The sequence below is a fragment of the Onychomys torridus genome, chromosome 22, assembly GCF_903995425.1.
Source record: "Onychomys torridus chromosome 22, mOncTor1.1, whole genome shotgun sequence".
In the NCBI taxonomy this organism is placed as follows: Eukaryota; Metazoa; Chordata; class Mammalia; order Rodentia; family Cricetidae; genus Onychomys; species Onychomys torridus.
This window is the reverse complement of record NC_050464.1, coordinates 42,203,627-42,217,529: the sequence shown is the minus strand read 5'-3', so window position 1 is coordinate 42,217,529 and position 13,903 is coordinate 42,203,627. Positions and strand designations below refer to the sequence as shown.

Here is a 13,903-nt window from a genome sequence, read left to right as displayed (position 1 = left end):
CAAAACAGCCATCCATATACAGGTCCAATGAGCAATGTGGTGACTTTATAAACATCATTATCCAGAATGGAGACAGATACATTACTGCCACATGAAAGAAAGAGCAGACCTAAAGCACAGAATTCCATTCATATCCAGCTCAAGATAGGCAAATGTAAGAAGGTACTATAAGATTAGTCACTTCTGGAGGGAATCAGAAAGCAGCAGGCTAGCTATCACCACTGCTGGTAAAGACAAGTGATGACAGCATGGAGCACAGGCCAACAGCACACCAGGGCACTGCCACACACCACCATTCATGAAAGAAATGCAGAAAAGTGATCAACAAGTCAGTAATCACCACCCTAGTCAAACAGCAGAATGAGAGGTGTGGCGGCCTCCATGGGGAGAACACTCAAAGAGGGCACGGAGAGCAGGGTCTAGAGAGGAAGGAACCCCTCCCCTTCACTTGAGACTGTGGTAGAGAAGAGGTATTCAGCAATTAAGGGGCAAGTAAGGCCTAGCCTTGGGGTGAAGAGGGTCTAGGTCAAGTCAGGAGCAGAAGGAGGGGATATAAGTAGGTAGCCTTGTCAAGTATCTGCTATGCTCCCACACAGATGACCACTGCACAGGACCTGCATTGAAACAGTTATATCTCGCATATGAATCCAAAACATTACATCCTAAAAAGGCATCAACATGAGAAATGCTGAAGAAAGACATTATAGGGCCTCATCTAAGTCTTCAAAGTCAGCAGTGTATTTTACAGGGACAGTGCATTCAACACAGGTGAGCAATATTTCTAGTGCTTGAGGGCCACATGGGACTGGTGGTTCTCAGAGTCAGGGGAGGAAGAAATAAGGCAACTCAATACTAAAATCAAATATGGCTCAGAAAGTCGTAATGGAAAGAAGACAATGGTCAGCATCTTCTCCACTCCCTTGATACTTCTTTATAGTTGAGACAGAAGAGGAAGGAAGGCAGGAAGGCTGCAGGATCAAGGGAGGGGAGAATCAAGTAAGATTAAGGACTGAGAACTCATAAGCCAGGTGAGCAAAACCATACAACCATACTTTGAAAGCACTCATAGTCAAGACTCAAATAGATCATTCATTGTCAAACAAGTCTTAAGGTTGACCATATTTCTCCTCACCTCTATGAAAGGTCTTGCAATCTTGGGTGCAATGGTTTCGCTGACAGATGGTTCCTGAGAAAGCACCACAAATTCTTCAGCTTTCACAGGAAAGCCAGCATCATCCATGGGCGAGTAAACTTCAAACAGCTCCTGGATAGTTCGCTGAACAAGCAATAAGCACAATCATTTCCAGGAACAGACATAATCCTGTACCTGACCTGAGCCTTGGGCAGCATAAAAACCCACCATCAAATCATCCCTCATTAGTGAATTCAGATCAAAATAAGATGATTCTGTTCACTGTGGCATTCCTCACTAAGTGAAGGTGGGAGGTGAGACAGGGCCAGCCTGACTTCTAAAGTATCATCCTTCTGCTTCAGCCTCCTGAGTACTGAACTACAGTCCTGCACTACCATGCCCAGTCACTGAGGGTTCTTAACAAGTGAAAGCTACCTGAGTTAAGAATGCCATAGAGTAGTCATTTCCCTGAGCAGCTACTTCTCGGATTAAATCTTTAGTTCCATTTTTCAACAATTTCTCTTCAATAGAATTGCCACTGACAAGCCTACAAAAAGAGAAGGGGGGAAATGTATATGTATACAGATGAAACAATAGTCAAGTCCTCTAGAAACTCATGCCAATACCAGGTACAGGTGTTCAGATGGAAGCCAGAGACATGCTCATCAACATCTATTAAGCCACCGTCTGTCAACCTCTCTCCAATCTCAGCTCTAGTGAGCTCTGGAGTCTGTGTTGCATCCCTCTGCTTGCAATGTTTCTCCTACCACATTCAACCTAGGCACATCTCACTCAGTCCTGGACTCATCCCTACTGTGTGTCTTTGACACTTTACGACACAACAGGCAGAGTTATTCTCTGACTTGCCTAGTAAGAGACTTTTAAGAGAGGTTCCATTCTCACTTAAGTATAAACAGTTTCCATCTGTCTCCTGGAAGCTGCTAGGCCAACGGAGTGCTGTGGGTGTTGTCCCCACTTAACAGACAATGGAATAGACACCATCTCAGGGTAATGCCCCAAGCAGGCCCCATCATCCAGTCTTTTATTTTCTACGTTCACTGCTTTGTTTTAAAATATACTTTTAAAACATTTTGTGTGTGTGTGTGTGTGTGTGTGTGTGTGTGTGTGTGTTTTACCTGCATGTACGTCTGTGTACCATTTGCACGCCTGGTGCCCGTGAAGGCCAGAGGGTGGCACTGGATTCCCTAAGATTGGAGTTACAGACAGTTGGTGAGCTGCTATATGGGTGCTGGGAATTGAACTTGGGTCCTCTGGAAGAGCAGCCATCTCTCTGGTTCTGCTTACTTGTTTTTAGGGTGTTAAATGCTAACAGTCAAGCAAGCTTAAATTAAACCATTTTAACAAAAATTTCCACAGGGATAAAAAGAACAAATGAGAATTTTCCAAGAGAAAAAAAATTAAGAAAAAGTGACCAATATGGGGCTGGAGAGATGGCTCAGCAGTTAAAAACACCAACTGCTCTTCCAGATGATCTGGGTTCACTTTCCAGCATCCATATGGCAGCTCATACCTCTCTGTAACTCCAGTTTCAGGGTACCCAGCACCCATGGCAAAACACTAATGTGCATAAAAATAAAAATAAATTACCTTTTTTTAAAAAGTGACCAATCAAGAAGCCCTGCTGTTTCATCATTAATGCAGGTTCAGTATACACAGTTTGATTATGTACAAGGAATGGGGAAAAGCAGCCAGATTCTAATCCAAGAGGTTACCACTAAAACAATTCTATTTCTATTCACCTTTAGTTTATAAGCACATTAATACTCTGCATGCACAAAACAAGATGGTACTACCTTACATTCATGCAATAACAGCATATGCATGAGGTGGGTTGGGTTAAGTTTTGCTGATACAAGATATCACTAGGCTATCTTCAAAACTCATGATCTTCCTGTCTAAGCCTCCTGAATGCTGGGATTTTAGCTTGTGCCACCATGTTCAGTATGGGTAACATTAAAAACAAAGAAACAAACAAAAAACCTGATTGACAGAAAGAGAAAGAGAGAGAGAACGAGAACACAAGTACACAGACATGTATTTGCCACAACTCGTGTGGGGAAGTCAGAGAATAACTTGTTACCACAACTGTTGTCAACTAGTGTCAGTAATAGTGACAATGCTCCCTCTACCCTGTAGGTCCTCGAGATTAAATTCAGATGTGGTGACAAATGCTTTAATCAACTGAGCTATCAAGTGGTCCTGTGAGTGACTTTTTAACAGATATATTTTACAATGTGGTCCTCAAAGCAAAATAAGCAGCCATCCATCAGATCAGCTGTGCCTACTTGCAAGAGATCACCATGAATGGACTTATCGACTATGGATGCTCTCTGAGAAAGATGGACTGAGAGGGTCAAGGAACTCTTATCTTTGTATGTTATTCTGCACTAACTGCATGTGGAGGGGCTAGAGAATACAGGCCCAGGGAAGGTGGAAAGCTATACAGAAGTTGTCATCCACTCTAGGGTGCAGCTGCTGCTTCGAGGTTACTCACATTCCTGTAAGGAACCACTCACACTCTGTAAGTAAGCCCAATAAACTCATTGCAATATTTCCCAAGTTAGGCTTTAGTGGCATCAAACTTTGGCTTGTCTTTGGGGCCTTCCTTATAAGGAGGCAGATGTGAAGGAATTCTTGCAATACATGTTTTTAATCATTGTTTGCCTTTCCAACCCTTTCTTCTAGGAAGTCAATGCAAAGGCTATTAGCAAAATGCTACTAGCCTGGGTGTTCCCTGACAGGTCTTTGATGTGTAAAGCATGAGGCAAATCCTGTCTGTCCTAACATGCTAACCTGAACTTGCTCCCTTTGCGAAGAAGCATGAAGAAGGTCCCTATGAACATGCTTTCCTTCTGTCTGTACACCCTAATGGGTGCTCCCCACTCCTGCAATGAACGACCTTACACTGTGGGACAGATGCCCAGGTGTTATGGGGTGGTTATGACAGGATAAAGGACATGACACTTTAATTTCAACAAGTCTGGTCATGCTGCTTTCAGAAGAGCTGAGGCAATCCCTGTGCCCCATAGACATAGCAGCTTCCATGACTAGACTCAGCTTCTCTTTAATATGCTGCCTGTCTGTAGGCCTAAAGAGACATTTCATGTTTAACCTGAGTTATCATGCTACCCAACAGTGAGCTGGATCTTTTTCAGGCTGTGACATTTAGAAGTGACTATTCATACACATTCCTAGGCTCTCTCTATTCCCACTTTTAAATAAGAGCACCTTATTTTTCAACTTATAAGACTGATCTGACCTTTGCCTTAAGAATTGTAAGCCACTCCCTCCAATCCTATTTATCTGTGTGATTTGTTTCATATTTTCTTCAGCACTCAACATGGAGCCCATTCATCTTTGCCTGTCTAGACTATGTTGTGTCCTAAGCAGGAAACAGTGACCCAGCCCCATTCTCTCACTTAGACCAGCTAAGGGTCCAGCACACTCACACACAGACTAGTACTATATTAGAATAATAAATAACAACCAGAAATTTTAAAGTGGGCCATGGGGCCTTCTGTCTTCCCAATGAGCTGTGAATGGCCAGTTACAATTTATATGCTTGAAGATAATGAGACATATCTCAAGTCTTTCAACAGATTCTAAAAGAGAGGCAACATGTGAATATTGAACACCAGCAAGCCAACAACCAGACCTAAGCCACACAAATGATTACAAATTCAAGCAAATGCCAAGTACAAAGACCAGACAGAACGGCAATACTAAACATGTCTAAACATGAAAGTAAACCTCACAGCTATATAGGAACTTGTAAAATTCAACTGCAGCATAGTCATCTGGCTCTACCCCTTAAAACGAATTCCTGCACCCACACCTTCTACAAAGTTCATTATGTGCAGTTCTATGAGTTGGCCGGGATTGTCATCACCTGTATATATGGATGTCCTTGCACCTCCCAATTCTATCACACCACTCCTGGGCCTTGGCATCCATAACTGGATTTAGGTCATTGTCATAAAACACCACGGTGTCAGCCTCAACAAGGTTTATGCCAGTGGCACGGCTATGGGTAGAGAGAAGGGCACAGAAAATCCGCCTGTCTCTGTTGAAACTCCTCATCAGCTCCTGAGAGGAAACAAAGTGATCAGGTTAACATGTCTGGAGAGCACTGGGAGACCTCTGACACTCTCCATGATCTCTTTTGTAATAGTCTGATTTGCCTCACGTATAACATCTTACCCTGGCTCTCCTGCATGTATGCTCTTCCTTCTATCCATAAGCATCTGTGTGTCAGGTTTAGACAATACAGGCATCATGTATATAAGATGTCATGCCCTATCTGGCACTTGCTGTCAGCCCAATCTGTAGGCCCCACAAGAAAGCAGAGTCTTGCTAGGGAGGGAGCTGTGCTTTCTCCTCTATCCTCAGGCAATGCCAGGGCACTCTACAGGCAAGAAGCCCCTGGAGTAAGGCTGAGGAAGTAGAAAAAGATCTCTCTCACCACTTGGGACAATGAATTGTAATGAAAACGTGAGTACTTCTTGTATGCAAATTATTTTCATGCCAAAACAGAACTAAAAGTTGACCAATCCTCTCCCTTCAAATAACACCCCAATTTTCTTTTCTTTCCTTTTTTTTTTTTTTAAAAGATTTATTTATTATGTAACCAGTGTTCCGCCTGCACGTACACCTGTAGGCCAGAAGAGGGCGCCAGATCTCAGTACAGATGGTTGTGAGCCACTCGTGGTTGCTGGGAACAAAACTCAGGACCCCTGCAAGAGCAAGCAGCCTGTACTCTTAACCTCCGAGCCATCCGTCCAGCCCATAACCCAATTTTTACACTATTACAGGCTCTTTTCTATTTGCAGCCATGCTGTGTAGGAACCTCGTATTTGCTATGGAACATAAAAAGGGCAACTCAAGCCTTGTCCAGCACCCTATCTTTGTTGCACCCAGGACCTCTTGTACTATATACCCAGGCTTATGTTGAGATACTTCTGGTAAGGACCTCTGAGTCTGTTATATGGAGCTGTGAAGACAGTTGTGGTTCACTGCCAAGGCACAGACCTTCTTTATGTGTTTTCTTCTGCTGTTGAATAGTCACTCTGTGACTGACCACAGCTTACCATGTGCATTTCTATAGTGAACAATTTGATATACCAATCATGCAGTGAAGCATGATTGCTATTGTGTGGAAGTCCTGGATAGGGAACACTAGATCAAGTGTCTATCCATCTCTGAGGCTGGCAATCATGCTGTTTTCTGTAAAGTTATGCTAAAGAGGCTCCTACCAGCACTGTCTATTAACCAAATCTTAAAAAGTAGCAAATATGGCAAGCAAAACATGGATACACTTTTCCATTTGTATTTCTTTGTAAGTTAGTCTAAAAAGCACTCACATCTTTGCTATAGAGCCACCTCTCAAAGTTTGTCAGTACTAACCCAATGTGCCTACAGATTCCCCCTATTTATTTGTTCTGAGACATGCTTGTTTCGGGGGAGGGGGAAGAAAACATCAAGAAAAGAGTCAGTTTGGAGCTTAGATATGCTAGAAGGGGTATGGAACACTGACCTCACAGTTGTTGGAAATGATTCAGGATCACACCCCAGAATCAGCATGACAGGAAGATTATTTCTTACCTGCCGTTGTTCACTGTTGGCATTTTCATCAATCCGTACGTAGGTGAGATAATGGAAGTTCAAGAACATCTCTAAAATGTCCAGCATAAGAACCATCTGAGATAAAATCAACACTCGTCGTCCTTCAGATTTCAGTTTCTGTAGCAGGATTGCTAAAGCTTCTAACTTCCCTAAAAAAGAAAGAAGAAAGAGCAAGAGACTTGTATTCCAGAAGAAGTGTACCACACTTCTTAACCCGTGCCACCAGGGTCGGTCTACCTGAGTCCAACTGTACCAGTCTCAGCTCCGGGAACTGGAGTGAGCGAAGTGTTGTCAGGTGCTGCAGCTGCCGGTGGTAGGGGCGGGTGTGCTCCCTCAGGCACTGTCTCAGAGCTCGCAACCTGCTGCTGTACAGGGAGGGCGGCCTCGCCACCCACAGGGAGGGTGGCATTGCCACTACTGGAGGAATCACACAGGCTACCCTGAGGAACAGAAATCATGTGGTCATTACGTGGCACCCTGATTGAAGCCTCTGGCAGCACTGAGGCTTCTAGGCAAGGACAGAACCCTCTGGCAGTGTGTACTGCCAGACAAGCAGCCTGAGTTCCTGATTCTATCACTGCAAGGTGGCATAATCTTTCACAGATAAGGGACACCACCCCAAGACAGACAACCTCCATCAGGACAGATCTAAATTATCAGCACAGGGCATTCTCCAGACCATAGCCATTGGCTCAAATATTCTTGCTGGGACTCTTGTGACAGAAATAAACTGTCTCTGGATGCAAACCTTCTAAATGCTGCAGGTGACATGTAACTGAGAGGGGCCAGACCCAGAACACCCTTGCAGACAGACAGAACAGTAAGGCCATCGCCAACTTGACACTACCAGTCATCGACACCAGAAAGCCTTTCCCTGGGCATTAGCTGAAGCTCAGTTTTTAATTTTATTTATTTACTTACTTTTAATATTTTTTTACTTTTAGTAAAATGGAGTAAAATAACAACTCCAAGTCAGCCAGTTACTAGGTAACTCTGGATGGCCTAGAGCTCACAGACATCCATCCATCTGCCTGCCTCAGTCTCCCAAGTGCTGGGATTAAAGGTGTGCATTAATGATAATGCTATTAATGCCCGGCTATTCTTATTTTTAGTTATGTTTTTGCATGTGTGTCTATGTAAGGGTTTGTTTCACATGCATGCAGTGCCTACAGAGGCCAGAAGATGTCAGATGCCCTGGAGCTTGAGGCACTTGTAAACTCCTTAACATGGGGTCTAGGAACCAAACTGGGGTCCTCTGCAAAAGTAATATGGACTCTTAACTGCTTAGTTGTCTCTCCAGCCCCTGAAGCTGGGTCTTGGTTTGCTCCCAAGTCCATCTCTGCTGAAGTGGCTCTCTGTGATGTATAATGGCGACTAGCATTCCAAGACAAACCAGGGCCTGAGAACAAATGGCTGCAAATCTACCACAGACCTGGGAAGACCTGGCACAGGTGGTCAGCCTAGGAAGGACTCCCTGCCCTGTCTTCACTGACTCACTGACCTGAGACCTGAAAGGCAGGCTCTCAACACTGATCCTTAGGCACTGGGTCATCAGGGCCCTCTTTTGGACAGGGATTAACAATGTAGTTCAGCCAGACAAAGAAAATGACCCTGAAGCCAAGCCTGGGGAGCAGGGCCAGGGAACAGAGACCTGCATAGAGGGTCAGTAGTCTGAATAGAAGCAGACATATCAAGGCTTAGCAGCGACAGTGTGGCTGGCTGTAGTACCTAGCCCATTGGTACCGCTCTACTAACTTGTTCTGAATTCTATTCTTCAATGTCCCCAAGTAGTATATGGCTAGTTTTGTGGGTCAGTTTTCTAAAAGAGCCAGCGAATAAGCCAATAACCAGGCCCTCTGGTCCCAAAGATAGAGACCCCAAACCACTTCAAACCCCAAGCAACTCGAAGAACAACCTAGGGGAAAGCAATTGGAAATAACATTTAAAAAGAGTCCAAAGAATGAAGAACTACAGGATGTGGTGATTCATACATACCAGCACTTGAGAGGAGGAGGCAGGAGCATCAGGAGGAGTTCAAGGAAAGCCTAAGCTAGTTAGCTACATGGAACTGGAAGCCAGCTTGTGCTTCCAATGAAGAACCAAAATCAAAAGAAAATAAATAAATAAATAAATCTGGTATGCAGCAGAGTAAAGGAAGAAAAAACAAAGGATACAAATGTTTACCTGCACACACTAACTCACCTGTCAAGAACATCTTGAAGAGATTCTTGTCGCTGACTCACTGTCACAATCAGATCACCTTTACTTTTTGAGGGTGACATGTAACAGTTTGCTGCTCTGGCACCCTTCCCAAGGTTGCTATCTAAAGACCAGCACAATGGCCTCTTCCTTCTGCCAGGAAGGGAACAAATCCTCAGCAAGTCTCTGCCATACACTGGGGCTTGGGAACAGCGCCGGTCATTGACAAAATGTATCTGATCCAACCGTTCCTTCAAAAGTCTGCTTTTTTCCTCCTTGATCAAAAACATCAGAAAAACAGAACAAAAAAAAAAAAAAAGGTTATCTGAGAAACAATCTGACAAAATCATCTCACTAAACACTTTAGGAACTGTTATGCACACATTCATTTCAACATTCATGGCCTACTTCTATGAAACTACTAGCAGGAAAAATGAAGAGGTAGAGAGAGAGCTTTCTCTCTTCTCCCAAGACATAGAGGAAAAGATAAGACAAAAGGAATAAAGATGTTGTGCATCTCTGAAACTCATAACCTGAAAAGGACCCACAGGAGCCATGGCTGCCACAGAAGAGCTCCTGAAAGCTGCCTACCTCAGCACCACACCATTTGCCATTGTGTGCCCCAGCATCTAAGCCTTACCTGGGTGGGCCCTGCAGCAGGAGAAGCTGGTTTGGAAGCCAGCCCAGGTTCTCCAACAGCCATGGCGCTCACTGCTACTCGACCCGGAACACCAACTACAAATGTAAAAGCAAACAGCTGAAGGGGATTAGGGTGTAGTTTAATGGTAGAGCACTTGCCCGGAATGCTTGAGGAGTTCCATCCCTAACACCTGTGTGCTCCCTGCCCCCAAAAGGAAAAAAAGCAGAAAAGGAAAGTCAATCTGCTTTCCATTCCCAAAGGTGGACTGCCTGGCTAAGGGATAGCAGTTAGTTAATTCTAAAATTCCAAGAAGATGAAAGGACCTGGCTCTAAGAGTCTAGTGCATCAAAGCTATGTCCAGAACTGGAGTGAGGAATGTTCTGAAACAAACAGATCACATACCTGTCCCTGACCAAGCCAGCCTCATATCCTCCTCTGTTCTACATTAGTGAACACCACAGGTCATCAGCATAGTGTGAGTAATGGCTCCTTAATTGCTCATGAATCAAACCCACCCACCAGTTCTAATATACTGAGCACATCCAGGCAAGGGTTGGGTCTTAAGAGAAGCTGACAGAGAAAAGGACAGAAGCTGGGAGCCCAGCAGCATTTGGGCATGGGCCAGCTAGAGCAGTGTGCAAATCCTGCACCAAGTGACTCTATCTTAGGGAGCTCCAGGCATATTTTATTGTTCCTAAGGTTTCTTTCTTTAAAATTTTTTTTTTTATTTTTATATATTATATAATATATAATATATTACTTTATGTATGTCTGCATGTGTGTCTGATGCCTGCAGAGGTCAGAAGAGGGTGACAGATCCCCTGGGACTAGAGTCACAGATGTCTGTGAGCTACCATGTGGGTGCAAGGAAACAAACCCAAGTCCTCTGCAAAGCAACAACTACTCTTAACCAATGAGCCAATCCTTTGAACCTCAGACCTTTTTATTAGAATAGGACAGTGGGGTTTGGTCATATTCCACTAGGATATTTGGGAGCAAAAGAAATAAACCAAGCTGATGCCATGACACATATGGAAACCAGACTATCACAAATAAGGCTTTGACATGCAAGAAGGCCCATGGCCTGAGATGCATGACCCCTCCCAGTCACTCCAAAGAAAAGTCAGGAAGAAGTTCTCACCAAGCCCTCCTCCTGTTCAGAACACCCTACCTTGTGGGGTCAAGGGTGCGGGGCTAGGGCCACTGGTTGGGGGCTTGCTTCCCAGGGCACCATGCACAGCGCCTGCCTGAGACACGGTCTGCATCACCACGGGGCCAGGGGCTCGAAGGTAGGGCTGCCCAGGGGCTGACACGATCTGGAGTACACTGCCTGCAATCACACGTCCACCAGGAGCATCAGTAACAGGTGTGTGCACAGTATAGTTACACGCTAGCCACTTCCAAATGGTACAGTAACAAATGAGTTGGTATACTGCACACACAGTCACATTTACACGAGCAAATATATCCATAGCTCAGTAACTCTGATGAAGAAAGGAGTATTTTGAAAATCTCAGACGGAGACAGAAAACCATCTGAGGAGAGTTTGCTTTACACCACATCAAGAAAAGACCACTAATCCTGCACATATCCAGGTACATACATATCCACTGAGGACCACAGTTGTCCTAAGGCTGTAAAGGTCACAGAAACATGCCCAGACCCATGTAGCCATTGCCAAAGGGATGAAAAACTACAGAAAGAGCTGGGCTTAGCCCAGGTGCTTGTGATGACTCTTTAAGAGTCTGTCACGTTTCTATTATGTGTGCCCGAACCTTCTTACCAAATGTGTGACAAGAAAACAAATAACCATCCAATACATTCATGGATGGCCCTGAGTCTAAGATCCCAAGCCCTGTGGAGATAGGCATTAAAGTGTCACAAGAAGCAGTCATTCAGCCAGAATCCAGGGGAGAGTCTCTTGGAGTGGCTGCTGAGGTGGGGTGCAGGGAAGCTAGTGCTGCCATAGATACCTTTGAGACCTTAACCTGAAGGTAAGCAGCCAATGATCACCTGGTGCTGGTGTATAGCTGAAGAAGCTGCAATGGTTGCCACATTTACCACTGAAGATTAATTTTACTACCTCCATTTCTTTGAAAGCAATAACTCTATATTCTTAACCAAAGGTATGAGATGTTTGGATCCCGGAGTTAAAATTAAAACTTTAATCTGGCACATATCTTGAGGTCTCAGCTACATGGCTGAGGCAGGAGGATGTCTTGATCTCAGAAGTCACAGGTCAGCTTGGCAACATAGTAAGAACCCAACTGAGAGGTAGACAGATGGGTAGAGCATTTCCCCTACATAAATTGCCAGTCTTTCAGTACATTTGTATTAGACAGCAACAAATATTTCTACTCTGACTTACAAAAGAGGAAGCCCTTTCAAAGAGCAGGTGGTACTGATAGAAAACAAGTATCACTTTATTTAGGGTACTCACTGCCAAGGTGACTCATGAATGTCATCTCATCATTCCTCAACCCCTGATGTGAGATTTGTTAACGTGACTCGTGGATGAAGAATCTGAATCTCAGTGACCAAGTTACCCTGCCACCAGACAGGTTCTCAAGGGCAATACTAACAGTGGCAAACCTCTGTTCCTGTCCACTTTAGTATCAGCTGGCTGTCTCTTACCTTGGAGCTGCAGGGGCTGGCCTGCTGTTAGCTGCCGCAGCTGGCTATGGGACAAAGTGAATTTGTTCCCCTGGAACTGCAGTGTCACAGGTGTCTCTGGCTGGGCCACACGGCTCTGTGGCCCGGCAATGGATGCCAGCTGAGCGATTTTCACTACTTCCCCACCTGTTAGAACACAGAAGAAAAGCTAAGCTAACATCACTTGGAATTAAGTTATTGACCACTATACAACAATCACTTATTATAAATAATGACTGCCTATAATATGCTAGTGTCTTCAAAACACTACTTAGGTATTGCTTTCTATCATTTTTTAAAAAGTTTTTAAGACAAAATAAAAAAAATACTATTAAATATCAGACTTTAGTGGTTAAATAGATTTATTTAATCACAACTGGCAGGGATTTTCAGTATCAACTCAAACTATTAAGGAATATTTTTACTTTTTTCTATAAATAATAAAAGAAAAAAACAGTAAATATCAAAAATATCAGAAATCTATTTGCATTAAATTGGAAACTCTTCAGAGGACTCACAAAATTTGAAAAAGTATGTGTCCAGCAAATAAGATCATATCATTGACATAAAACAACAAACTTTAATTGCACATGCTTTTAAGTCTAAGAAAGCTTGAGTAAGTCAGATATAAAACTCAGAGTTCATACTAATTCAAATGAGCTCATAGGACTTGGTATTTCATAGCAAATGATCAGAAGCTTAAGGGCTTTTTACTCAGCGGGTGCTACCCAAGTTCAAATGCTCCCCTCCCAAGAAAATCCATGCCAGGGTTAGTAAAGGTGCCATAAGGAAAACAGTTAGTAAACTAACTGAAGACGTCTTGCACACAGAATAACTGTGCACAAGGGAGGGGAAATGAAAATCAGAGATAGATTTACACACAGACACTTAAGTCTCCCATTGGCCCTCCTAGATGAGTAAAGCCAACTGAATCACTCACTGTACACACTACTACATGTAAGTTCTCCCACACTAATGTAACTCTTGTCACCCTCAGAAACATAAGGGACACTCAGTTTTCTCCTCTTGTGTGACTGCCTAGGACAACTACTCCCCACTGCTGGCACAGAAGAGATTCTCAGTCTCCCCTGATGCTTTTCCCTCCCTTCCCAGTTTTCCAAACAGGCTTCAATGTGACTCTGCTACATTGTAAATAAGAAACATTTTATGATCTGTAATACTTTAAGTTAGCATAATTTCAATAGTACACTGGATAATGGTCTGTAGAAGATCTGGAAACCTGTTAATCCCATTGCCGGCAGTACAAAATTCTGAGTTAGGAAAAAATTAGTAATAATTAGCTATTGTCACTAAATTATTGAGACATGTCTCTGGTGAGCAAGTATTCAAGCCAAGTTTAAACTTGGAAATATGTGAGAAACCAAAAAGAGCTAATAGTATCTAGAAACCTAATGCTAGTTCATGTAGTCTCACCACGTGCCCCCAGAGTGGACCCCGGCACTGCTGGAACAGAGCTATGGCTAAGGATAAGTGAAGGTGCGAACCCTCAACACCAGTGCAGCACAGGAGAAAAGCAGAGCTGGTTAAATGGGGAGGAGGAGAAAGAACAGAACAGAGCAGGGCCCTGGACAATGACTTCTGGCAAGGCCCCACCATGACAGGCACCACACTCCAGG

At 43.8% G+C, this 13,903-nt stretch overlaps 1 protein-coding gene and 1 non-coding gene across 10 annotated transcripts in view; both read right to left on the bottom strand.

Annotated features, from left to right (window-relative positions):
* Ep400 (E1A binding protein p400) overlaps positions 1 to 13,903 on the bottom strand; it is a 106,290-nt gene that overhangs the window by 24,213 nt on the left and 68,174 nt on the right. For all 9 annotated transcript variants that reach the window (XM_036172205.1, XM_036172200.1, XM_036172207.1 and 6 more), the window contains 9 exons: positions 12,249 to 12,413; positions 10,786 to 10,944; positions 9,615 to 9,709; positions 8,978 to 9,249; positions 7,013 to 7,215; positions 6,755 to 6,924; positions 5,043 to 5,239; positions 1,568 to 1,679; positions 1,133 to 1,276 (listed from right to left, as the gene is read on the bottom strand). In XM_036172205.1, coding sequence (XP_036028098.1) covers positions 1,133 to 1,276; positions 1,568 to 1,679; positions 5,043 to 5,239; positions 6,755 to 6,924; positions 7,013 to 7,215; positions 8,978 to 9,249; positions 9,615 to 9,709; positions 10,786 to 10,944; positions 12,249 to 12,413 — 1,517 coding nt within the window. The remainder of the gene's footprint in view (positions 1 to 1,132; positions 1,277 to 1,567; positions 1,680 to 5,042; positions 5,240 to 6,754; positions 6,925 to 7,012; positions 7,216 to 8,977; positions 9,250 to 9,614; positions 9,710 to 10,785; positions 10,945 to 12,248; positions 12,414 to 13,903) is intronic.
* LOC118572863 lies at positions 5,463 to 5,595 on the bottom strand. The gene has a single exon (XR_004943557.1). It is a non-coding gene; the product is annotated as a small nucleolar RNA SNORA49 (small nucleolar RNA).